Source organism: Hyperolius riggenbachi, chromosome 11 (genome assembly GCF_040937935.1).
Source record: "Hyperolius riggenbachi isolate aHypRig1 chromosome 11, aHypRig1.pri, whole genome shotgun sequence".
NCBI classification, from domain to species: domain Eukaryota; kingdom Metazoa; phylum Chordata; class Amphibia; order Anura; family Hyperoliidae; genus Hyperolius; species Hyperolius riggenbachi.
The window spans coordinates 202,370,832-202,396,007 of NC_090656.1; the positions used below are offsets into that span (position 1 = coordinate 202,370,832).

Sequence of the window (25,176 nt, forward strand, 5' to 3'; positions counted from 1 at the left end):
TGCTAGAAAACCCTCAAATAAAGCTGAATTACAACAATTCTGCAAAGATGAGTGGGCCAAAATTCTTCCAGAGCGCTGTAAAAGACTCATTGCAAGTTATCGCAAACGCTCGATTGCAGTTATTGCTGCTAAGGGTGGCCCAACCAGTTATTAGGTTCAGGGGGCAATTTCTTTTTCACACAGGTCCATGTAGGTTTTGAGGGTTTTTTTCTCACTAAATAATAAAAACCATCATTTAAAACTGCATTTTGTGTTCAATTATGTTATCTCTGACTAATAGTTAAATGTTTCTGCTCATCAAAAACCGTTAAGTGTGACAAAAATGCAAAAGAATAAGAAATCAGGAAGGGGGCAAATAGTTTTTCACACCACTGTATATGCATTGAATATTTTAAGTTCATAGTTTTCCATCTCCTCCTCAGTGATCACCTAATACATGCTCAGTCTGTCCTAACCAATCCCCCCCTTTTAGTCACATGGCCATACAGTGGGTAAGAAAGTGCACTTGAAGCCACACCTCCCTGCTAATAGCCTATCGTGGTTGCCAATGTGTAGTAGGGAGACATTAAGCTGGCCACTAACTGTCCAATTTCTAGCGAAAAATCGTTCGAGCGATCAGAAATTCTGATCGGATTGGTTGTAAATTATCTCCATTGATGGACACAATCGATTATGAACGAGTGAAAAAAATGTCACCCGAATGAATTTTCGTCGAACAAAAATTTGGATTTTCTTGGTGGTCGTGATAGATAGGAAGCAATGATTGGTTAGTTGATGGTGTAGTGAACGATTTTTCGTCCGATCAGAATTTCTGATCGCTCGAACGATTTTTTGCTAGAAATTGTGGCCAGCTTAAGAGACACAGGGAGAGTAAAGGTGGCCACTAATGATACAATTTGCCGAATGATTGTTTTCAAACAATTCTTCATATGAACGATTAGAAATTATTGTTTGGGACCACTAATGGACAGAAATCTCCCAACTAATCCAATCAGATTAACCACTTCAGGCCAAGCGCAATTTTCACATATCAGCGCTGCTCCAACTCATTTGCCAATAACCGAATTACTACTTATCACACCTAAAACATCTATATATTTTTTTCAGGTCAAATTAAAGGCTTTTAGTGGGTGATATTTTTGTTTAGTAATTAACTTATTTTCTATGAATTTTAAAGAGGAAAAATTTGAAAAAAAAAAAACACACTATTTCTCCATGTATATCAAATATAGTTTTACAATATAAAGTGCTAACTATATTTTAAACTCACAAATTGTATTTGTTTATCCATCCTGGTTATTATTACAACATTTAGATTATGTTCCTAGTACAATGTATGGTGACAATACTGTATTTGGAAATAAAGGTGGCTTTTTTCTGCTTTGTGTTTTTTGCTTTCTGTACACTATCGATGATTACAAGACCTTATTTGCAAAAATAATAGTACTGTACCATCATGGCATACATATTTAAAAAGCCAAGTTCCTAAAGGGTAACAATATATGTGTTTTCTTTTATATTCTGTCACTTTGTTTTCATTTTACAAATCTTTTATTTTGCTACAGAATATGCGAAAATCTAATTGCTTTTGATTCAGTTTGTGACTAAAAAGAATACACAAGACATGGGCGTCAATCCTAAAACAAACACTCTAAATTCTATTCTATACTACTACTAGGTATCTATCCCGGTAAAAATGTTACAGCATATGTCTCTTGTCATTTTCTTAAACCTTTCCTAGGTTTGTTCATGATTTAAAAAAAATGACTTTTTATGTTGGATTGAGTTTGTCTCAACCTATTTTTTATGTGATGTGGGTACAAGCTTTAAAGAGAACCCGCGGTGGTTTTTATGGGGGGCAGGTGGGACACAGAGCCATGTTCTCTGCCTAATGACATGGCTCTGTGTCCCCCAACCGCCGCACTCTGCCCCCCACCCCCACCACTGCGCTATAGCCCCCTAGAGACAAGATTTGTCGCTAACTCAGAGGTAAATAGAGGGGAGAGGAATTCCCTGTTTAAAACGCCAGGGGCATTCCTACAGGGTTTCCTGAGCAGCCATTGGGCAGCTCTCTCCCCCTGGCCACGCCTCCTGCTGTCCCCAGCCACCCTGCATGCTATGAGAGACACAACAGTCTCTTAGTGCAGCCTTGTGATCCAGGGGTCATGCAAGTGAAAGTGAGCTATTGCAGCCCACAGGAGCGGTGGGGAGCAGCGTTTTTTTACGGCTACCAGCCCCGCGGATCAGGTAGCCTTTTTTTCTTTTTTTTTTTGAGCCCACCTCTGGCTCTCTTTAAAACACACCAACATGTATTCTACAACTCGTCATGGGTGATGATACCACGTGCCTCATTTAGTAACAAACTGATGGTGCACTGTCCACAGCTACACTGGACGTATGCAGTATATACGTCCAGTTTGCATGAATTGGTTTTTAATGAAATCGAATATCGGATCAATTTCATTAAAGTGATTGGATAGGAGATTTTTGTTAATTAGTGGTCCCAAACGATCATTTCATTTCCGATCATTCATACGAAGAATCGTTAATAAACGATCGTTCAGCAAATTGTATCATTAGTGGCCACGTTTAGGTGAGCAAGGAGCATTAAGTCCCTGAGGAGGTAATGTGAATGTATGGATTGGTACAGATGCCAAGCTGGCCCTATTTAATCGCTGCAATCGATACAGATGGTTTAGTTGATCATTTGGTGGCTGAAGGATACCACACAGACCATCCAATTTCCATACGATTTCAGAATGATTAGAAATTGATTAAGATCTGCGACTCTACGTAGTCTTATAATGCCCAATACTGTATAAAACTAGTTACTGAATATTTCCACCAGGTCTCATCACATTCGTTTATCAAATTTTAGGAATGGAAGCAATTGACTGTTTTCTAGGGACACAATAGATTACTGTCAGATTCAATCATAAAGCAGGCCATACACTGGCTCGATTCACGGCCGTTTCGACAGCAGATCCGATCCTGGGATCGGATCTGCTGCCAATCGCTTGCGCTAAACGCACCCGCCGATCCGATTCCCTCCCGAAATCGGATCGGTCCGTCGATCGCGCCGTGCGGGAAATTACCCTCGATCGCCCGCCGGTAGGAGCGCGTCGCTTGCGGCGTACGATTCGGGCCCGATCCGAGCATGTATACATTACCTGAAGCTGGCTCCGGGGTCCTCTTCTCCTCGCTGCACCGCATTTCCGCATGTCCCAGTGTACGCTTATACTTCCTGTGTCACTCCGGTGACCAGGAAGTTGAAATAGAGGGCGCTCTATTTGAACTTCCTGGTCACGGAGTAACACAGGAAGCGCCGGGATGGAGCAAGAACAGCGGTGCGGTGCAGTGCAGAGAAGACGCCCGGGAGCCAGCCTCAGGTAATGTATACGGGGGGGGGGGACAGGCGGCAGGAGCAGCTGAACAGATTGTGATCGGTTTCAGGCTGAAATCGATTCACAATCTGTTTGCAGTAAAGGCAGCCATACGATCCCTATCTGATCAGATTCGATCAGATAGGGATCTGTCAGCTGGTCGATCTAATGGCACATCGACCAGTGTATGGCCACCTTAACAATACAATACAATCTATTCTTCCTGAAATAAGCTGTTCAGGTCGATTAGTGTTTGGCAACCCCAACACATCATAGTACAAACATACTTTAAAGAGGAACTGTAGGGAAAATAGCCTAATGAATAAAATAACTTTTTTTTTTTTTTTTTTTTACAATATTCATTTATTACTCAGTGCTTATCCATTGCAAAAATCTTCCTGATTTACATTCAGAAATGTATCACAGGTGGTGACATCTTTTTTCTTGTCCGTGATCTCTGTGGAATGTTTGTTACCTGAGAGTTCTAAAGCCAGTACAAAATATACCTGGTCTCCCAGAATGCTTGTGATTGGGGGAAGGGGAATTCCGCATAGCTAATAAGCCTAGGGTAAACATCACTGGGAGCAATACACACAGCAATATATAGATATAGGAAGTGTTTCTGATGCTGAAACCAGGAAAATTACTGTAAAAGTGGGCGTCCTGAATAATTTACTGCATTCTCCTATATGTCACTACAGTGCCTCTTTCATTAGTAAAAAAAGGCATGTATAAATTGACAAAGGGTCTTACCACTATTTCTCTGCATATGCTACTAGTTCTTCCATGGCAAGCGCCTTCCAGTTGCACTGAATGGGACAGGAGCGCAATAACACAGAAAATGCAGCATGCAGTGCAGACAGACTCACATATGACTAGAGGGAACTAGTGGGCAGCACGGTGGTGAAGTGGTTAGCACTCTCGCCTTGCAGCGCTGGGTCCCCGGTTCAAATCCCAGCCAAGGCACTATCTGCACAGAGTTTGTATGTTCTCCCAGTGTATGTGTGGGTTTCCTCCGGGCACCCAGGTTTCCTCCCATATCCCCAAAATGTACAGATAAGTTAATTGGCTTCCCCCTAAATTGGCTCTAGACTGTTATACATAAACTACATTAGACATACAACTATGGTAGGGGTCAAATTGTGAGCCCCTCTGAGGGACAGTTAGTGACAGGACAATATACTCTGTACAGTGCTGCAGAAGATGTCAGCTATGCAGGCGCAGTGGTGAGCACTCTCCACTTGCAGCGCTAGGTCCCTGGTTCAAATACCAGCCAGAAAGCTGCATGGAGTTTGTATGTTCTCCCTGTGTCTGTGTGGGTTTCCTTCGTTCTCTCAGGTTTCCGCCCACATCCCAAAAACATACTGATAAGTTAACTGGCTTTCCCCTAAATTGTCCCTAGAGTATAATCCATACGGTCCTCAAACTAAGGCCAACGGGCCGAATGTGGCCCCCTTAGGCTTTTTTACTGCCCCCCCCCCCCACACACACACACACACAAAATGTATTACTTATAGATGCGGTGCACTACATCTTTAAATATTGGTGGTCCGCATATAGAATAGCAGTGCTGGCACCGCCCATCCGCATGGAAGCCAGAATGCAGTCATTCCCTGGTTTCCAATCAAACTCCACATCAGTTGACACTGCTGTCCAATTGGACTGCAGGTTGTCACCTGGGTATGCTTCACTGTCTGGCCCGCAAAGACTTCTACATCATTTTATGTATGCTCGGCCCCCCAGCAGTCTGAAGTATGTTGACCCGGCCCTCAACCCAAAACGTTTGGGGACCCCTGCACTACACGACACATACATAGACATAAGACTATGGTAGGGATTAGATTGTGAGCCCCTCTGAGGGACAGTTAGTAACAAGACAGTATACTCTGTACAGAGCTGCGGAAGACGTTGGCTCTATATAAATACTAAAATAGTCATAATAACAGAAGAATACCACAATTTATAGCATTTAAAAAGTTTCCTTGCAAGCGAGAAAGTGCAATTGCTACATTTTCTAAAGGTGCCCTTTAATGATGCGATTCTTTGGACGATCGATCAGAAACGATTGTTCGGACCCATTAATGGAAGAATAGCTACTATCTAATTTGATCAGATTAATGAAATCATTCCGAAAAACAGTTAGTGTGATCAACCAAAGAATCATATCGTTAATGGCCGTGAAAATATCAACGTCCAATCGACGCCATGACCTGTGGCTGGACAGAAAGCTCTAAAGGGTTTTCTTGTTGGAGAGATCGGTAAATTGTGGAAATCTAAGAATCTGGGAACGTGGGGGTTAATCTGAGGAGGACCTGTCACTACCATGTCAGCAGCCCTCTGGGGATTCGATTCCTCATTAAGCGGTGGGATAATTGAAGCAGGGGGGGGGGGGGGATGGGGGAACAGCGGGGTGTTGCACACAAGAAGGTGCTCCAGAGGATGACGTAAAAGCCTTTGGTAACAAATAGCAACAACCAGCCAATGGCGGGTGGCGCTGTGCTGCCATGGCGATCGGGCTCTGTACAGCTGACAGCCTGCAGTCACCTAGAGACACCAGAGCCGCCTGCTGGTGTCACATGTCCTTACGTCTGTAACAGGCAGATGTCACCCCAGAGCCATTGTGTCACCCTCAGCTGTCCTCGCTGGCAGCAGATGTGGAGATCAGGCAATACTGGCCAGTTACTGAGAATGCCTCATCTGTAGGGCAGCTTCCCCTCCTCCGGCTACAGCAGGGACATCTCAGCCTCATGTGTGACACCTACAGCACAAATGTCACCTGATTCCCAGCCACACTGCAGGGACAGCCATTCATCCCTGATGTATCCCTCCAGCCCCTGTCCATCCAATCACATAGCCCCATCTATGCATCCATCCCTGATGTATCTGTCCAGCCCCTATCCATCCATCCAAGTACATAGTCCCATACTATCTATCCATCATATGTCTATCCATCCCTGATCTATCTGTTCATGCCCAATCCATCCAAGCACATAGCCCCCATCTATCCATCCCTGATCTAGCTGGTCCAGCCCCTATCCATCCAATCACATAGCCCCATCTATGCATCCATCCCTGATGTATCTGTCCAGCCCCTATCCATCCAATCACATAGCCCCATACTATCTATCCATCCACCCATTCACATGGATTAGATTAGATCTATCTATCTATCTATCTATCTATCTATCTATCTATCTATCTATCTATCTATCATCACCATCCCTTATCTATATGTCCAAATCCTATCCACCCAGCTGCATAGCCCCAAACTATCCACCCATCCAATGCTTATCTATCTAATCATCCAGCTATTATCTAATTGTCCAGCTCCTTTCCATTTAATCACCTAACCTCTGTCTAGCTATCTATTGACCCAGTAGTACAGCTGGTTGTGCAGTCAGCACAACTTGCGTTATCCGGATAAGTAGCAAAATGCGAATTACCATAACAATGCGCACACTAACCCGTGTTGCACTTATTATGCAAAGCGCCACTCTCCTGTTAATGGTATCGGTAAATTGCTATGTGCTCCCTGTGAACGGCAACTTTAGTGACAGTTGGTGCATCCGGTGACCAAGACACAGAACACTTATCTCACACTTTTCTCCTGGCGGACCTAAAGTGCATGAGCTGCAGCCACTAGGGCGCGCTCTATAGGCAGTCGTAGCAACACAGAGGGAGAAGTAATTTGAGGTTTGGCGATCGCTGGATACCCAAGTTACCCATGCAATAGTGCTATAGTGGCGCCCAGCTTTGGCACTGCCGAAACAACCTGCTTCGGCCACATGGACTGGTACAGGCACACTATAGAATTATGTGGAACAAGCCATGAAACTGAAAGAGGAACTCCAGTGAAAATAAAATAATAACAATTGCTTAATTTTTACAATAATTATGTATAAATGATTTAGTCAGTGTTTGTCCATTATAAAATCTTTCCTCTCCCTGATTTACATTCTGACATTTATCATATGGTGACACTTTTACTGCTGGCAGGTGATGTCACTGGAAGGAGATGCTGCTTGCTTTCTTGGCAGTTGGAAACAGCTGTAAACAGCTGTTATTTCCCACAAATCAACAAGGCTCCCACAATGTGATGTCAGAACCATGGTCCTGACATCACACTGTGGGAGGGGTTTCACCACAATATCAGCCATACAGAGCCCCCTGATGATCCGTTTGAGAAAAGGAATAGATTTCTCATGGGAAAGGGGGTGTCAGTTACTGATTGGGATGAAGTTCAATTCATGGTTACGGTTTCTCTTGAAGTGTTCTTGCATAGGTATGACTGCACTTTTCTGCTAAATACAACTGCATATTTTTAGAAGACCTATTTTTCAATATACCCAATGTTATTTATTACTTATGGGAGGTTATGGGCAGCTGGTACTCTAAGAAGCCCACAATTTCCATGGTTACAAAGAAGCTGATTCTAGCTTAGTTAGTTCTGGACACTGTCAGCTGCTGTAAACAAATAAAAATAATTTTTAATAACATTAAATGACAAAGATGTGGTCAGCACTAATCTAAGCTTGTTGCAATGATGTTACCAAAGTGGAATTTGCCCTTAATGGATAATCTCGCTCACATTTCCTGAGTGCTTCAAGAATGAGATATTATTGCACTTTATAAAACTTGGCTCTGTAAATTTCTGGCTTTTGGCAGGAAGGATAAAGAGCTTCAGCAAATACTGTTACTTTCATACTGGAATTCCAGTCTTAGAAGTCAAATCGGGAGCTCAGCAGACCTGGTTTTGGGGTAACCCCCATCTCTCCCCCCATTATTGTCCAGGAAAATGTTACAATAGTTGTAGTCATGTCAGTCGTGTCACTGGTAGGAACACTGTTACCTGGCTGCAGAGCTGGATTTTCCATGAGGCGCTTGTAGGCACGTGCCTACAGTGCCTTATGGAAAATCCGGCTCTGCAGCCAGGTAACAGTGTGGGAGAGGCGGCCCCCCTCCTCAGATCACTGACCTCAGGAGCTTACAGTCTAATCCTGGTCTCAAGTCACTAAGGATGATACGAGGCAGTGATCAGTTGGTTTCTAAGGACAGTTAGTGACATGATGCAGGGATTAGAGTTCAAGGACAGAGTTTAGGGTGCCAGAATGCCTGTGCCTACAGGTCTCTGTGTTGTAAATCCGGCCCTTCCTGTCTGGGATACAAACGCCCCCCCCCCCAACACACACACATCAGGTTGGACCTGTCAGAAATAATCGATTTGACCCGTCTATCTGATGCAAAATTGCATGGTGTGTACCAGGCATAAGTCCCGACTTGAGAGAAACTGTCACTTGTATACCTAAGTGTTAATTCTTTTAGGCAGAAAAAGTAGGAGGCAGCCTAGTTCTTGCCACTATACATACACATGTTCATCTCATCATGTCACATTTCACCCTGGGTATCCTATAACCCATTAGCAACTTCAGTAGAGTTACCTCGTGCAGAAGTCCTCTGTTATTGTTTCAGACTGCCCCCTAGTGACAAGTGGTCATAATTATGCATTACAGCACTACTAATTATAAGCAGGGAAATATAACAAATAAGAAATAAAAAAAAGTGCTCAAAAATGTGGCTGGGTAGTGTACTGGTTAAGGGCACTGCCTTTGACATGGGAGACCAGGGTTCAAATCCTGGCTAGGGTCAGTACCTATTCAGCAAGGAGTTCAAGACAAAGCTCCCTTACACTGCAGGGTGGCCTCTTCAGTGCATCCCAGTGGCTGCAGCTCTTGAGCGCTTTGAGTCCGACAGGAGAAAAGCGCTATACAAATGTTCAGATTATTATTATAAAATAAATTGGCCTGGATCACTTGCAAGCTTCTAAATAAATTGGCTGGTAAAGGGCAAAGGAGTGTTTTCCACTATGATTCACAATTACTATGGCGACTGCGATACCTAGTGCACCTACTGCACACCATAACCGTGCAATCTGACAAGTGTCACACCGCAGCTGCTGTTAAATTCTATCATAAACGGAAAATGCAGCAGAACTGATGTTTGTGGTCAGGTAAAAATCGAGTTGCAATCTCATTAACAGACTATTCCCAGGCTATTAGAGGAGTACTAACTACTGTTTTGCGATCTGCAAGTGATTGGAATCTGTGCGCAAGACACCGATAATGCCAAACAGCCCTAATCCTGATAAATGGTCAACATCTTATTGAAAGACCACTCCAGGGTTTTCTTTGTTTTCAAAAGCATTCTGTAAATGGCAGTTTAAAGAGACTCCGTAACAAAAATTTTAGCAGTATTTCTCATATTCTACAAGTTCCTATGGCTGTTCCATTGTGCTCTGGCTTACTGCAGCACTTTCTACTTGTACGGTCTTTGTAATAAATCAACTTATCTTTCCCCTGTCTGACTTGTCGGCTGTGTCTGGAAGGCTGCCAACTCTTCAGTAATGTGAACAAGTTAACTCCTTCCAAGCCCCTCCAGTGCTCCTGTAATTATTCCTCACAGACAATGTCCCTGCTCTAAGACCAGGTCCACACTAGGTCCGGAAACGTATCCGTGGCTGCGTTTTTCAAACCTGATGAAAAACGGAGTCCCGGATACTAATGTTCAAAATAGCAGCCAGCCTCACCCAAGTAAAAAACGGATCCGTCTGCGGTTGCGGGGATCCGTTTTCAAAACCTGAACGGAAGGTCCGGACCTGCTGCATTTTCACGCGACGGATCAGGACCACGGATACACGCAGGGGTAGTGAAAGCAATGAGAAAATGCATCTACAGCTCCACAGGCAAAAAACTGATGTGAAAACGGATAGCCTGAGCTTTATGATTGGCCCAAAAAAATCCTCCCACTCCTTCCTAAGGCCCCGTTCACACTTGCGTTTTGGCAAATAAACGGATCGGATCCTGACCTGATCAGAACTGTACGGTTCCGATCCGGATCCGGTCCGTTTGTGTCAGGCATGCATCAGGCTGCCATCCGAATCCGTGGGCAAAAAATAGCGAAATTTAAAAAAAAAAAATGTTGGGGTCAGCAGAAGGTGCACCTGGTGCACGTGTAGAATCAGGTTCCTCCGCTGTAGGCCTCACCTCCACCTCCGACATTCTGCCAAACAGCTCCAGCACGTCTGTCACTGCTGCTCCACTCCAGACATGCTGGGCCCATGTGTCCCCATCCGAAATGGCCGCTTGGATACGCATAGGAAGTGGGGTAGAACGTCAGGTTTTTGTAGGCAGTGTGTTCTGTGCCTTCCGATCCCCATTGGTTTCTGTGTTCCTGATGGTGCTGTCAGGCTCAGGTCCGGCTCCGGTCCGGGTGCGTGGGCCGGAGATCCGGACCCAAAAAATAGAGCATGTTGGGAAAGAGTCCGGAGTCCGGATCCGATCCGGTTCCGTACTGTACGGAACGGACACGTGTGAACGTCCGCATAGACTTTACATTGCTATGCGGAACGTACGTTACGTTTGTACAGTATGCGGTCCGGATCAGATCCGGAAAATCCGGATAGCGAACGCTAATGTGAATCGGGCCTTATGATGGAGACGTTTTCTGTCAGGGAAAAACCTGAACGGAAACTGATGCACTTTCATCAGTTTGCAGTACGGTGGGTACTTCCCCTAATCTTCCCCTGATTCGGACTGCAGTGTCCGTCCTGCAACTGTGTCTAGTGTGGACCCAGCCTCACTGTCAGCTTGTCTGCTATCTGTGAGGCTGATAAACACAGACTGATAAACTGAACAAAGAATAGCTGGCTGATGAGGAAGCTGCCTGTCAGGCTGACACCAGTGCAGACCAAGACACAGCTTGTCATGCTTCATTGACACAGAGCTCTTTCAAAACTTGCACATAACCTCTGGAGACTGAATTCAATGTGTAACTCACTGAATTCTCTGTGTACTTACTGTGTATTAACTGAGTTCACTGCTCTGCTGATGTACTTCCTGTTTTGGTGGCCATCTTTTCTGTTTACAAAACAGTTTATAAAACAGTTTTTTTACCCTCTTTATTGCAGCAGAGAGCAGCAAAAATATTACAGAGGTGGCTAGGAGATGACCCCAAACAGGCAGGGATGTTTGTTTATACTTCATTTTGTGAATACAGATTCTCTTTAAAGGATACCCAAAGTGACATGTGACATGATGAGATAGACATATGTTTGTACAGTGCCTAGCACACAAATAACTATGCTGTGTTACTTTTTTTCTTTCTCTGCCTGAAAGAGTTAAATATCAGGTATGCAAGTGGCTGACTCAGTCCTGACTCAGACAGGAAGTGACTACAGTCTGACCCTCACTGATAAGAAATTCCCCTTTTTTTACCTCTTTCTTGCTCTCAGAAGCCATTGTCTGCTAGGAAAGTGTTTTATAGTTGGAATTTCTTATCAGTGAGGGTCACACTGTAGTCACTTCCTGTCTGAGTCAAGACTGAGTCAGCCACTTGCATACCTGATATTTAACTCTTTCAGGCAGAGAAAGAAAAAAAGTAACACAGCATAGTTATTTGTGTGCTAGGAACTGTACATACACATGTCTATCTCATCATGTCACACGTCAGTTCGGGTATCCTTTAACTGCCAAAATAGAAAGATGCCAGTCAGCCTCCCCAACTCACTTGCACACTTTTTTGACAGTAAGGTTTAGCAACTGCCATTCAGGAAATGCTTATGAAAACAAAGAAAACCCTGAGAATCCCCCAAGAGGAGATGGACTAGTCCAAAACCTGTCGGTTCTGACAGATTTTAACTGCATTCTTTTTTCGCTGGAGTGGTCCTTTAAATGGGGCTTTGTAAACAGGAAGGGTGGGCGGGGCTAACCAATCGAGGACGATCAGTCACCTGAAACAATTTCAAAAGACCAATTTGGGCCACCTTTGTTTCATTGTCTGTACACAGCGCCGTTTTTTTCCGATGATGTACAATTCCTTAATTCTTAGGCACACATCTCATGAGATCGATCACTTAGGATAAAATGAGAGCTGTTATTTCCACTCTCTCGATAGAGCAATTATGTAACCCCGATTGCACCCTACTACAATTTAGTCACGTTGTGTGAAATAGATGCAATTAAGCACACCCATAGGTATAAGCAGTGTAAGCGATTAACTGCGCGTTTCCCACGTTCAGCACGACTTGGCATCAAACAAGGTGCTATTCTGTGAACAGTAAGTGAGTGTCTGACCTCTGCATGAGTTTAATCACACAGGCAACACGCGCTATCCTGAATAAATGCTATTTGTCAGTTTCAAAGGCTCCCATTCTGGGCAAGAAGATGGGATGTTTTTGGGTAGTCCTTACTCTAGAATGGGTCCGGTTTGTAGAGAAAAGCAATTTCTGGAAGTTTTAAAAATCCATAGCTACAAAGTGAACTGGAGAGATTATTTCTGATAGCATTACATGACAGAAAGTGAGTTACAAGCACAAATAATTTTAAAAGATACCCCGGTTAATGAATTCTACAATGCTATTACACACCATCAGGACTACACAGAATTTTTCTATCAGAACATTTACACATATTTTCTGGCATTTTCGTGTCGCACAGGATTTTTGGGCAGAATGGAAGACTATGGTAGAGCAAGGTTTTTTCTGCTAAGATCTCCCTCACTTAACAACAGGCGCTCTTGCAGTCCCCTAATTTTGGAGATTCCGGCAGCTTTTAAAACATTGTAATGGAGAGAGAGGAAGGGGAGAGGTTATGGAAGTGGGAGTGGAGAGGTGATGGAGAAAGAGAAAGTGGAAGGGTGATGGAGAGAGAGAGAGGGAGGGGAAGGTGATGGAAAGATAGAGAGAAGACGGGGAGAGGTGATGGAGAGAAGAGAGGGAGGGGAGAGTTGATGGAGAGAGAGAGAGGGAGAATAGAGATGATATAGAGAGAGGGGAAGTGGAGAGGAGATGGGGAGAGAGAGGAAGCAAAGAGGTGATGGAGATGAAGTGGAAGTGGGGAGGTGATGGAGAAAGAAAGGAAGCGGAGGGGATACAGAGAGGGAGAGAGAGATAGGAAGAAGTGATGGAGAGAGAGAGAGAGAAAAAATGGAGAGGTCATGGAGGGAGAGGGGAAGAGGAGAGGTGATGGAGAAAGAAAGGAAGCGAGAGGGTACACCCCCAATACCCCCTATGGACTGTATTTCCCAGTCCCCCATACTGTCCCTTACACCCTCCACACACCTATGGACTATATAACCCAACACCCTATTCCCCTATTCCCACAATCCCCCTTCCCATATTAAAGTTTTGTTTTGCTTTGGCAATGCTAAATGTATTTGGTCCTGCCAATAAATCTTTTTAGACAGAGAGAGAGAGAGAGAGAGAGAGAGAGAGAGAGAGAGAGAAGAGGTGATGGAGAGAGAGGGAGGAAGTGAAGAGGTGATGGAGAGAGAGGGAGGAAGTGAAGAGGTGATGGAGAAAAAGGGAGTGGAGCGGTGATGGAGAGAGAGGAAGTGAAGGGGTGATGGAGAAAAAGGGAGTGGAGCGGTGATGGAGAGAGAGGGAGGAAGTGAAGAGGTGATGGAGAAAAAGGGAGTGGAGCGGTGATGGAGAGAGAGGGAGGAAGTGAAGAGGTGATGGAGAAAAAGGGAGTGGAGCGGTGATGGAGAGAGAGGAAGTGAAGGGGTAATGGAAAGAGAAGTAGACAGAGGAAGTGGAGAGGTGACGGAAAAGCAGGATTTGGAGAGGTGATGGAGAGAGAGGAAGTGGAGAGGTGACAGTTAATCTTTAGTCCGTGGTTGAAGTTGGACATCAGATGTATCGGGTGGAGAGATGGATCAGTGCGCCTTGGTCTGGATAGGTTTGTCCTGCAAGTGGGAGTCACTTACCATCTGGAATGGGTGCTGAAGTGATGCTGCATAATTAAAGGGGGTGTTATTAACTGTATGTGGATGTGGAGAAATGTCTGTGCTCTACAAGATTGACTCTTTATTTTTGTCCTGTTTATGCAGGGGGGATGCTGCATAATAGGTGCAAAGCTGTCTCACTAACTAACTGGAGTGGGGAATGCAGCCCAATGGGGGCGTGGGGGGGGGGGGTTCACTGATTATTTGGAGGGGGTGCTGCTTGAAAGGGGAGTCGATGACTATTTATAGGGGGTAATGCTGCCTAACGTGGGAGTCCCTGACTATTTGGAGGGGGGCTGCTTTTGGCGGGTGGTCGGTCATTGATTACTTGGAGGGGGGATGCTGCCTAACAAGCATCACTATCTACTTGGAAAGGGGGGAGAGGTGCTTCCTCATAATTTCTGCAAAAGGGTGCCTTTCAAATTTTAAAGCCATCACCCCAAAAAAGTTTTCAGAACCGCTGTTCTAGTGAGATAGAGATCAGCACAACTTATCTGGCCCCTGTATGGCCAGCTTTAGACATCCACGTAAGAATTTACATCACAGATTCCCATCTACGCACGGCATTACGGTTAACTGCGGTATTGGGTGACTTTGTGACATCAAACCACTCATGAGCTGATTGGCCACCTTGCGTGGGAGGCCAGGCAAACACTACACAGCGCAAAACGGGCGCCTGCCAAAAATCAGGAAGGATCCGGAGGAACCTATAAGCAGCGTCTACGCCTGCGCAGGCAGATCAAGTTCTCGCAGAAGAGGCACTTGTGCTAAATAGCTTACATGAAAGACCACTCATTACATTCCAAATCTGCCAAGCAATTAACGTCAGTCTGGTTGCAGCAAATTAACAGCACTTGCAGGAGACGAGTGAATTTTGTCGAGATGTGTTTTCCCTGATATTGAGATTGTTATTGAAGAGCAATCTGCGGTCTGAATGTAAACCTAGAGATGGTACTATAGACTATAAGGAAAACATGACTTTCCACATCATTCTTTTTTTGTAACTTAATGTTATTAAAGGGAACCGGAAGTATGGAGAAAAAAGTTTCACTTACCTGGGGCTTCTGCCGGCCCCCTGCAGCTGTCCTGTGCCTGTGCCGGTCCTCAATGATCCTCCAGCCACCTACCACAGCTCACTTTCAGTTTCCTCAGTCCCTGTCCATTGCGCCTGCGCGGCCCGGGCTGCGAGCACCCTCGTTCGCGATCCCGTCACCTGGAATGTCCTGCGCAGGCACAGTACAGATTTTCTTGTACTGTGGATGTCGACTTGTAAGTCGTCGAAAATGAAAGTGAGTCGCGGCAGGGCACCGGAGGGTCATTTGGAAACGGCGTGGGCACAGGACGGCTGCCGGGGGGGTGGCAGAAACCCCAGCTAAGTCAAGCTCTTTTTTTTTTTTTTTTTTTTTTTTTTTTTTTTTTTTACATACTACAGGTCCACTTTAAAGCACAGGACAGAAGGAAAACCAAGAGAAATACACCCTGTATGTATTTAGAGAGTTTAGCCAGTCTTATTCCTTCTCATCTGTGACTAATCACAAGTTGTAATTTAATCCCTTGGCTGTGTCACCTGCCTACCATGGCAGAGAGCTAATTGGTGAACACAGGATGTTAACCGTATCTCTGCTTCCATGAAAGCAGGAAGTAATACACATTTATTGCAGGAGTTGTATCAGCTGTAACAAAAAAATTGTAATTCTTTAAAAGATTCTTATGCTGTTGCGCATCATTTAGAGCAGAGAGGAACGTCTGAGTTCTGGTCCGCTTTAAAAATGATCCATTTTCGGTTTTTAGCCGGCTATAAATTACTAAAAAATAGCCGAGGTTAGATTTCTCGGTACTTATCCGTTAGCCGGGCGCATCCGGCAGGTGGCGCTAATTACTATTCTCCCTCCAGGCCGCCATGGATAGTAGGGAAAGATGTAACTCTGGAGGAGTTTTGTCGCCACCTGCCGGATGCGCCAGGCTAACGGATAAGTACCGATTTCTCTTATTATCACAAGTCTGGAGTGCAAATGCCCAGAAATACCCATATTCACACTGGAGCAATCAGAGTAGGTGCGGCTTAATTTTCAACGTGTGCACTAAAGCCTTCAATTTTGGTTGTGTGTGATAACTGCATGAAAACAAGCACAGTGTAGAAAAAGAAAGAATCGCCATTGTGCTGCAGCCCTCTGCAATGCCGTCCATGATTTTCAGTAGAGAAAAATGCAGAAAAGTGGCCACACACAATACAATAAAATGGTCTGATTTTACAGCAATTTGATAAAAATATTGTTTGTACAGAAAAATCTAAAGCTTTTTTTTTTTTTGAGAGAGAGAGAAATCAGATCGAAATTTCTGATCAATTTTTTTGCAACATTGTATGGTGTGTGGTAGATTGACAATTTCTCAATGTAGTTTTCAATCATTTTTTTCATAATTGGGGAAAAATTGAACACACGTGTGTGGTACATTGGTCAGATTTTCCAAAATTTTACAATAAATAAGAAAAACTGATTGTAAATCTTGAATTGAAAAGGAATTTTGTACGGTGTGAGGCCAACGTTAGGCTGGCATGTCTTACAATTTTTAGCATAGCTGAGGAGAGCAGCGATGTTACTCTCCCAGCTGCCAGGTCCCTATTGGCTTGAAAGGGTCACATGACATTCAACAACTCATGTGACCTAAATGCTTTATAGAGGAACTCCAGTGAAAATAATGTAATAAAAAAAATGCCTCATTTTTACAATAATTATGTATAAATTATTTAGTCAGTGTTTGCCCATTGTAAAATCTTTCCTCTCCCCGATTTCCATTCTGACATTTATCACATGGTTAAATTTTTACTGCTGGCAAGTGATGTCTGTGGAAGGAGGTGCTGCTTGCTTTTTTTGCATTTGGAAACAGCTGTAAACAGCTGTTATTTCCCACAATTCAACAAAGCTCCCACAGTGTGATGTCAGAAACATGGTCCTGACATCACACTGTGGGAGGGGTTTCACCACAAAATCAGCCATACAGAGCCCCCTGATGATCCGTTTGAGAAAAGGTAAAGATTTCTCATGGGAAAGGGGCTATCAGCTACGGATTGGGATGAAGTTAAATTCTTGGAAATGGTTTCTCTTTAACCATTTAAGCTTTCTGGACGTAGTAGCTACGTCCAGAAGGCCATGTGCATAAAGTGAAAACGACTGAAGGCTGAAGTGGTTAAAGTGTACCTAAGACGGGGGCACTGCAATAAAATATACATACCTAGGGCTTCCTCCATCCCCATCCGTCCTGATCGCTTCCACTCCATCCTCTTCTGCTTGCCCATTCGCCCGCTACTGGTCCCCGGATAATCCATCAGTCAGGGCCACTCGGCATATGCGCTGTCAGGCCAGGCACTGTGTAGTACTGTGCAAACAATGCTCCAAGTGACGTGAATGCAGCAGGAGCGCATGCGCAGACAGCCATACCCAGTTGGCGCCGGACCGGAGAACTTTCCGGGGCCAACTGCTAGCAAACAGAGGGAGAAGAGGATGCCATGGGTTCGCTCAGGCCGGAGAGGTCTGGAGGAAGCCCCACGTATGTTTATTTTATTGCGGGGGGGGGGGGGGGGGCGGCTCAGGTTCCCTTTAAGGTGGCCACACTCCATACAATTTTTTACAGTTTCTTTTTCAATTCAAGATTTACAGTAAATTTTTCTGATTTATTGTAACATTTGACAAAATACGGCCAATGTACCACAAAAGTGTGTTCAAATTCTCCCCAATTATGAAAAAAAATGATAACGCTGAAAAAATTGCTTGCGTCTGTACAATTTACCACACACCGTACAATCCTGCAAAACACTGACTAGAAATTTCCAAAATTTAAAAAGCCCGATTAGAATTTTCACTTTAATTAAATTTCAATTAAAAATAAAAAGCTTTTGATTTTTATGTAGAAATGATATTTTTTATTGAATTGCTGTAAAATTGATTTTATTGTATCATGTGTGGCCACCTTAGGGCACATTTCCACTGTCCTGCCGTGTCCATTTACCAAACAAGCGCAGCACCCGTGTTGATGCGAATTTGCATTTGCATCCCTTTGCCGTGGTGGAAACAGCATGTTGCTTCCGGGGTCAGCTGACCAGACGGGAAAAAATTGAGATCGAAACGCAGTGTTTGTGCAAACAACAGTAAATGACAATACAGGTGCTGCCTATTCACTTAAATGGACAGCGCTTTACCAACTAGCGCCGTGACCAGCAGTAAACATCCTGGAATTGCCCATGTGAACCGGCCATAAAGAAAATACTGGCATTGCTCACACAAAGATCACATTGGGTGCTGCTATTCCAGAGCAATTCCCTTTAGAAATCAAAGTCATATGACCCAGAGATCTGCGCACAAAGTATAGAACTGTCAGAAGAGCGGGAATTACTTCCTCAGCACATACCTATCACCTGACCCCGCCTCCTCCTCCCCCTGCTTTCTCCTGTGCTGCACAGAGAGAATGAAGGCGGAGTCAGCTCTAAGCTCACAGGAAAAGACTGGTGGGTCTCCCCTTCCAACTGCTCCCTGACTACCTCCTGTGGAGGATGATGGTATTGGGGGAGGTGATTGGACAGAGCACACACTACTATACAGTCTAGCTGCATCGGACATTGACGCAGGAACTCAGCATTACAAACCCAGATAGTCAGGTAATACAATAATAATACAGTAGTGTCATATTTTTTTAAAAAAAGCACAAGTTGATATATTCCATAAACATACGTCTATTTAAGCATACATAGGCACTATAGCATTCCTGATATGTTCATCTGCCAATATGAAAATGCAACTAAAATTCTCATCACAGCTAATTGCCTGCATGTGTTTTACACACATATATGTCACACTATGGAAACACACTGGAAATTGCGGCCAAAATTCATGTCAACACTCATTATTTACCTGACAGATACATTATTGGAAACAAAATTGTCTGCTGAACATCAATGGGATGTTTTTATTAGAAACCCAGGCAGTCTAACCACATTTTAATCCCACAAAAAGGGGATAAAACATTGCAGAGGGTGTCAGAAACACGTGTGTAGAACAGCCCTAAACGTGTTCCGTGAGAACGCACGGATCCAAACGACATCTCAAATCGCCGACGTTTACTGCAGATCCAAGGCGGCAGAGTAAATGAGAATTCCCCCAGCACACATATAGACACCTACAGATCACCTTGGCAACCGTGCTAAGATATGCGAGTGCGATGAAGTGATGGCAAGCTGCCGCTGATGTAACAACTTGCACTTAGGAACCCGAGAGACACATCCCCGGCCCCTCCGTGCCACAGAGGGCAACAGAGCGCTATCAGTATGCCAACTGGGCCGCCTTACCTCTAAATGACCACCTGGTGGGGCAACAGGAAGGGGCGTAACCTAGAACAACCGTATAACACCAAGAATCGCCACAAAACCTTAAGAAATCTGTGAAACATATCTAAAACAAAGATTAAAACAGTAAGATAAAACTCACTAAAATATAATAGATGTAACACCAATACACTGCCGAAGGTAACAGCTATATATATATATATATATATATATATATATATATATATATATATATATATATATATATATATATATATATATATATATATATATATATATATATATATATATAACACTTAGGCCCCGTTCACACCTGAGCGTTTTGCCGGCGATTTCAACAAAACGCTCAAGTGCTAGCGCCATTATACCCTATGGGCCCGTTCTCACTTGGGCGATTTGCGTTAATCGCCGGCGATTAACGCAAATCGCCAAACGCAAATTTGTAACCTGCACCATTTTCAGGCTTTTTTCCGCCGATCGTGCTTAGTGCTATAGAAGCGCTAGACGCGATCCGGACAAAAACGCCAAGTGTGAATGGCGATTTTTTTTGCATTAATCGCCAAAAATCGCCAAAGCAAAAGTGCTAGCGTTTTGCAAGTGTGAATGGGCCCTAACAGAGATAATTTCACAAGAAAATGACAAGCTCTACATAAAAAACTGTTTGAATGCTGGAATCAAAGGTTTCCATCCTTGCTTCAGAGCCACTGTTAAAGTGGACCTGAACTCTTGCGCAGGTTAGAAGGTAAACATAGAGAAATGCACCTGTATGTATTTAGAGAGTTTAGCCTGTCTAATTCCCCCTCATCTGTGACTAATCACCACTGTAATCTGATCTCTCAGCTGTGTTAGCTCAGGAATCTCCTCTGCCGTGGCAGAGCAGTTAATTTGTAAACATAGGATATTAACAATATGCCTGCTTCCATGAAAGCAGGAAGCAGATACACTGCAGATTTATTGCATGAGTGTATTCTTTAGAGTTCAGGTCCGCTTTAAACCTTCCAGCGACCACATAATTACGGTCCCAGTCGCTGAAACAGCCGGACCTTCCAAGCCAAAAATCCCGCCACTCTATAACCACAACTGAATGCAGCCAACGATGACGCAAGTACAGTCACTAAAAAATTTGATTCTAATTTTGAAAGCATTTTGAACTCTATGACTGTCGTGGTCAAGGCTACATTTAACCCTTTCACACACTGCACTTAGGGTGTTTGATTCAGAGATGAGTAGAACCAGCAATAGGTAAAATAATTCTTCGCCCTTATGCTAGAATGAGAGAGCGTTCAAACCGGCATCAGTGTGCAGCAAATGGGCCACTTGTCAGCGGTGTTGTGCAACTAAAGCTACCGAGCATCTCACGTGTGGCTGAGCAAACAGCATCCCGCATGAAGCGCTCAACCCCCTCACTGCCAGACCTTATGAAGTATGCATGGGCCCCTCTCCATCTGATTAACCCCTTCACTGCCAATCCTTATGGAGTACGCATGAGCCCCTCTCCATCTGATCAACCCCTTCACTGCCAGACCTTATGGAGTACGCATGGGCCCCTCTCCATGTGATTAACCCCTTCACTGCCAGACCTTATGGAGTACGCATGGGCCCCTCTCCATGTGATCAACCCCTTCACTGCCAGACCTTATGGAGTACGCATGGGCCCCTCTCCATGTGATCAACCCCTTCACTGCCAGACCTTATGGAGTACGCATGGGCCCCTCTCCATCTGATCAACCCCTTCACTGCCAGACCTTATGGAGTACGCATGGGCCCCTCTCCATGTGATTAACCCCTTCACTGCCAGACCTTATGGAGTATGCATGGGCCCCTCTCCATCTGATCAACCCCTTCACTGCCAATCCTTATGGAGTATGCATGGGCCCCTCTCCATGTGATCAACCCCTTTACTGCCAGACCTTATGGAGTACGCATGGGCCCCTCTCCATGTGATCAACCCCTTCACTGCCAGACCTTAGGGAGTACGCATGGGCCCCACTACATCTGATCAACCCCTTCACTGCCAGACCTTATGGAGTACGCATGGGCCCCACTACATCTGATCAACCCCTTCACTGCCAATCCTTATGGAGTACGCATGGGCCCCTCTCCATGTGATCAACCCCTTCACTGCCAGACCTTATGAAGTATGCATTAGCCCCTCTCCATCTGATCAACCCCTTCACTGCCAGACCTTATGAAGTATGCATGGGCCTCTCTCCATCTGATCAACCCCTTCACTGCCAGACCTTATGGAGTACGCATGGGCCCCTCTCCATCTGATCAACCCCTTCACTGCCAGACCTTATGGAGTACGCATGGGCCCCACTACATCTGATCAACCCCTTCACTGCCAGACCTTATGGAGTATGCATGGGCCCCTCTCCATCTGATCAACCCCTTCACTGCCAGACCTTATGGAGTATGCATGGGCCCCTCTCCATGTGATGAACCCCTTCACTGCCAGACCTTATGGAGTACGCATGAGTCCCTCTCTCCATCTGATCAACCCCTTCACTGCCAGACCTTATGGAGTATGCATGGGCCCCTCTCCATCTGATCAACCCCTTCACTGCCAATCCTTATGGAGTATGCATGGGCCCCTCTCCATGTGATCAACCCTTTCACTGCCAGTCCTTATGGAGTACGCATGAGTCCCTCTCTCCATCTGATCAACCCCTTCACTGCCAGACCTTATGGAGTACGCATGGGCCCCTCTCCATGTGATCAACCCCTTCACTGCCAGACCTTATGGAGTACGCATGGGCCCCACTACATCTGATCAACCCCTTCACTGCCAATCCTTATGGAGTATGCATGGGCCCCTCTCCATGTGATCAACCCCTTCACTGCCAGACCTTATGGAGTATGCATGGGCCCCTCTCCATGTGATCAACCCCTTCACTGCCAGACCTTATGGAGTACGCATGGGCCCCACTACATCTGATCAACCCCTTCACTGCCAGACCTTATGGAGTACGCATGGGCCCCACTACATCTGATCAACCCCTTCACTGCCAATCCTTATGGAGGACGCATGGGCCCCTCTCCATGTGATCAACCCCTTCACTGCCAGACCTTATGAAGTATGCATGGGCCCCTCTCCATCTGATCAACCCCTTCACTGCCAGACCTTATGAAGTATGCATGGGCCTCTCTCCATCTGATCAACCCCTTCACTGCCAGACCTTATGGAGTACGCATGGGCTCCTCTCCATGTGATCAACCCTTTCACTGCCAGTCCTTATGGAGTACGCATGAGCCCCTCTCACCATCTGATCAACCCCTTCCCTGTCAGAAGACATCATAGAAAAATAAAAGATCATTTTCGAACTTAACAACCCCTTCGCTTCCAGGAGACCTCATGGAGTAAGAGAGGGTCCCTCTCCATCTTTTCAGCGGTGTTGAGCATTTAAGGCTACTGAGCATCTAACGTTTGGCTGAGCAAATAGCATCCCGCTTGAAGCGCTCAACCCCTTCACTGCCAGACCTAGGCCCCTCTCCATCTGATCAACCCCTTGTAGGAGAGGGATCTTTTGGAACTAATCAACCCCTTCACTGCCAGGAGACCTCATGGAGAAAGCATAAGCCCCTCACTATCTGATCAACCCCTTCACTGCCAGAAGTCCTCGAAGTAAGAGGGCCCTTTTCGAACTAATCAACCCCTTCACTGCCCAGAGAGCTCATGGAGTAAGAGAGGGTTCCTCTCTATCTGATCAACCCCTTGAGACCTCATGGAGTAAGAGATAGTCCTTTTTGGACTAATCAACCCCTTGACTGCCAGGAGACCTCATGGAGTAAGAGATGGTCCTTTTTTAACTAATCAACCCCTTCACTGCCAGGAGACCTCATGGAGTAAGAGATGGTCCTTTTTGAACTAATCAACGGCTTCACTGCCAGGAGACCTCATGGAGTAAGAGATGGTCCTTTTTGAACTAATCAACGGCTTCACTGCCAGGAGACCTCATGGAGTAAGAGATGGTCCTTTTTGAACTAATCAACGGCTTCACTGCCAGGAGACCTCATGGAGTAGGTGACGGTTCCTCTCTATCTGATATACCCCTTCATTGCCAGGAGAACTCTTGGAGTAAGAGAGGGCCCTTTTTCGAATTTATCAACCTCTTTACTGCCAGGAGACCTCATGGAGTAAGCGAGGGTCCCTCTATCTGATCAACCCCTTCACTGCCACTGCCAGGAGACTTTAATGAATAAAAGAAGGTCCCTCTCCACCTGATCCACCTCTTCACTGCCAGGAGACCTCATGAAGTAAGAGAGGGCCCTTTTTGAACTAATTAACCCCTTCACTGCCAGGAGAGCTCACGGAGCAAGAGAGGGTTCCTTGCCATCTGATTAACCCCTTCACTGCCAGGAAATCTCATGCTCATGGAGTAAGAAAGGGTCCCTCTCCACCTGATCAACCCCTTCAAAGCTAGGAGATCTTATGGAATAAAAGACGGCCCTTCTCCACCTGGTTAAAAGGCTCGGTTCACATTGAGCTGGATCACCAACGGCCCATTGGAGCGGGCAGTTTAGTACCCGCTTTTCGAAACAATCATGCAGGTCAAATTTATGCATTATATATTTACCATTTCATTGCCAAGAGACACCATGCAACATAAAAGAGACCTTCTAAAACAAACTGATGTGCCAGGGAGACGTTGGGACGCCCATGAGCAGCGCGCAATACCTAACTCTTCTACCGCTGGGCTGAACCGTAGCTTCCAAAATGGAATTTAACTCCCAGTCTGTCAAGAAAGCCACAGCGTCCTCTTCATATTTGGCCATATTTAACACACCCTCACCTGCCCAACAGTGCTGTGGATTAACCCTTTGCAGACACATGTACATATGAGGTCCCAATCTATAATAATTCTATAACCCCCTTTACTTTTTCAACTAAGACTCTGCTAAACCTATTTCTGCCAGCCAAGGGATGGTGAATACTGGGTAGATCTGAGATGCTGTGAGGGGTCCCTAGCAGCTGCCAGACTCCAATCATCATTGGGACAACACAGAAGCAGACCATGGAGAAGAATATAGATGAGCAGTAGTACTAGTAGGGGTGACAATAATGATTTATGGGGGTGACAATGAGCAATAGGGGTACAGCTGGGCAGGAGAGGGGTGGGGGTGAGGTGGACAATGGGGTGACATATACCTGTAGGGGATCCAATCAGATTGGTGCTTAGAAGTCATTGCTCACACTGCTAGTGTCGGGGTCCTCCTGTTCAGACCCCGGGCACAGGTCTGCCGTGCGGCTAGCAGCATCCTCTGGAGATGAAGGGGTGCAGCAGAGATGGGGGCTACCCCTAGCAGCGGCTAGTGCTGGGCTCTCCCTCCAGCGCGGCGTCCGCTCCGCACAGCGCCGTCCTGCCGGGGCACCATCATCATGTCCTGCGAGAAGAGCTGGGGGACCCCCGGCACGGGCTGCAGCCTGATGTGACACAGCATCAGCTCCTGAGGCTGCCTCATCTAATGACCATTCTCCCTCCACAGCAGCAGCCAGACACAGCCCTCCGTGATGTCATCTGCCAGTCACCCCGGCTCCTTGCAAAAGCTGAGATGGAGCGCCCAGGCCCAGCACCAGTGTGCAATGTGATGTGTGTGCGCTACTGACTGCGTGTGTGCTGCTCCTACCTACTGTGCAATATGTGTGTGTGCTGTGCGTGTGCTGCTCCTACCTACTGT

At 45.5% G+C, this 25,176-nt stretch overlaps 1 protein-coding gene across 4 annotated transcripts in view; it reads right to left on the bottom strand.

Moving 5' to 3' along the window:
• Positions 1–25,176, bottom strand: part of TUB (TUB bipartite transcription factor) — a 305,609-nt gene that overhangs the window by 94,771 nt on the left and 185,662 nt on the right. Inside the window, exon 1 of one of the 4 annotated variants that reach the window (XM_068260533.1) lies at positions 24,647–25,023. The exons of the other annotated variants lie outside the window; for them this stretch is intronic. Within the exon in view, the coding sequence (XP_068116634.1) occupies positions 24,647–24,684 (38 nt within the window). The 5' untranslated portion in view covers positions 24,685–25,023. Of the gene's footprint in view, positions 1–24,646; positions 25,024–25,176 lie in introns of those variants that run through there. 4 annotated transcript variants of the gene reach the window in all.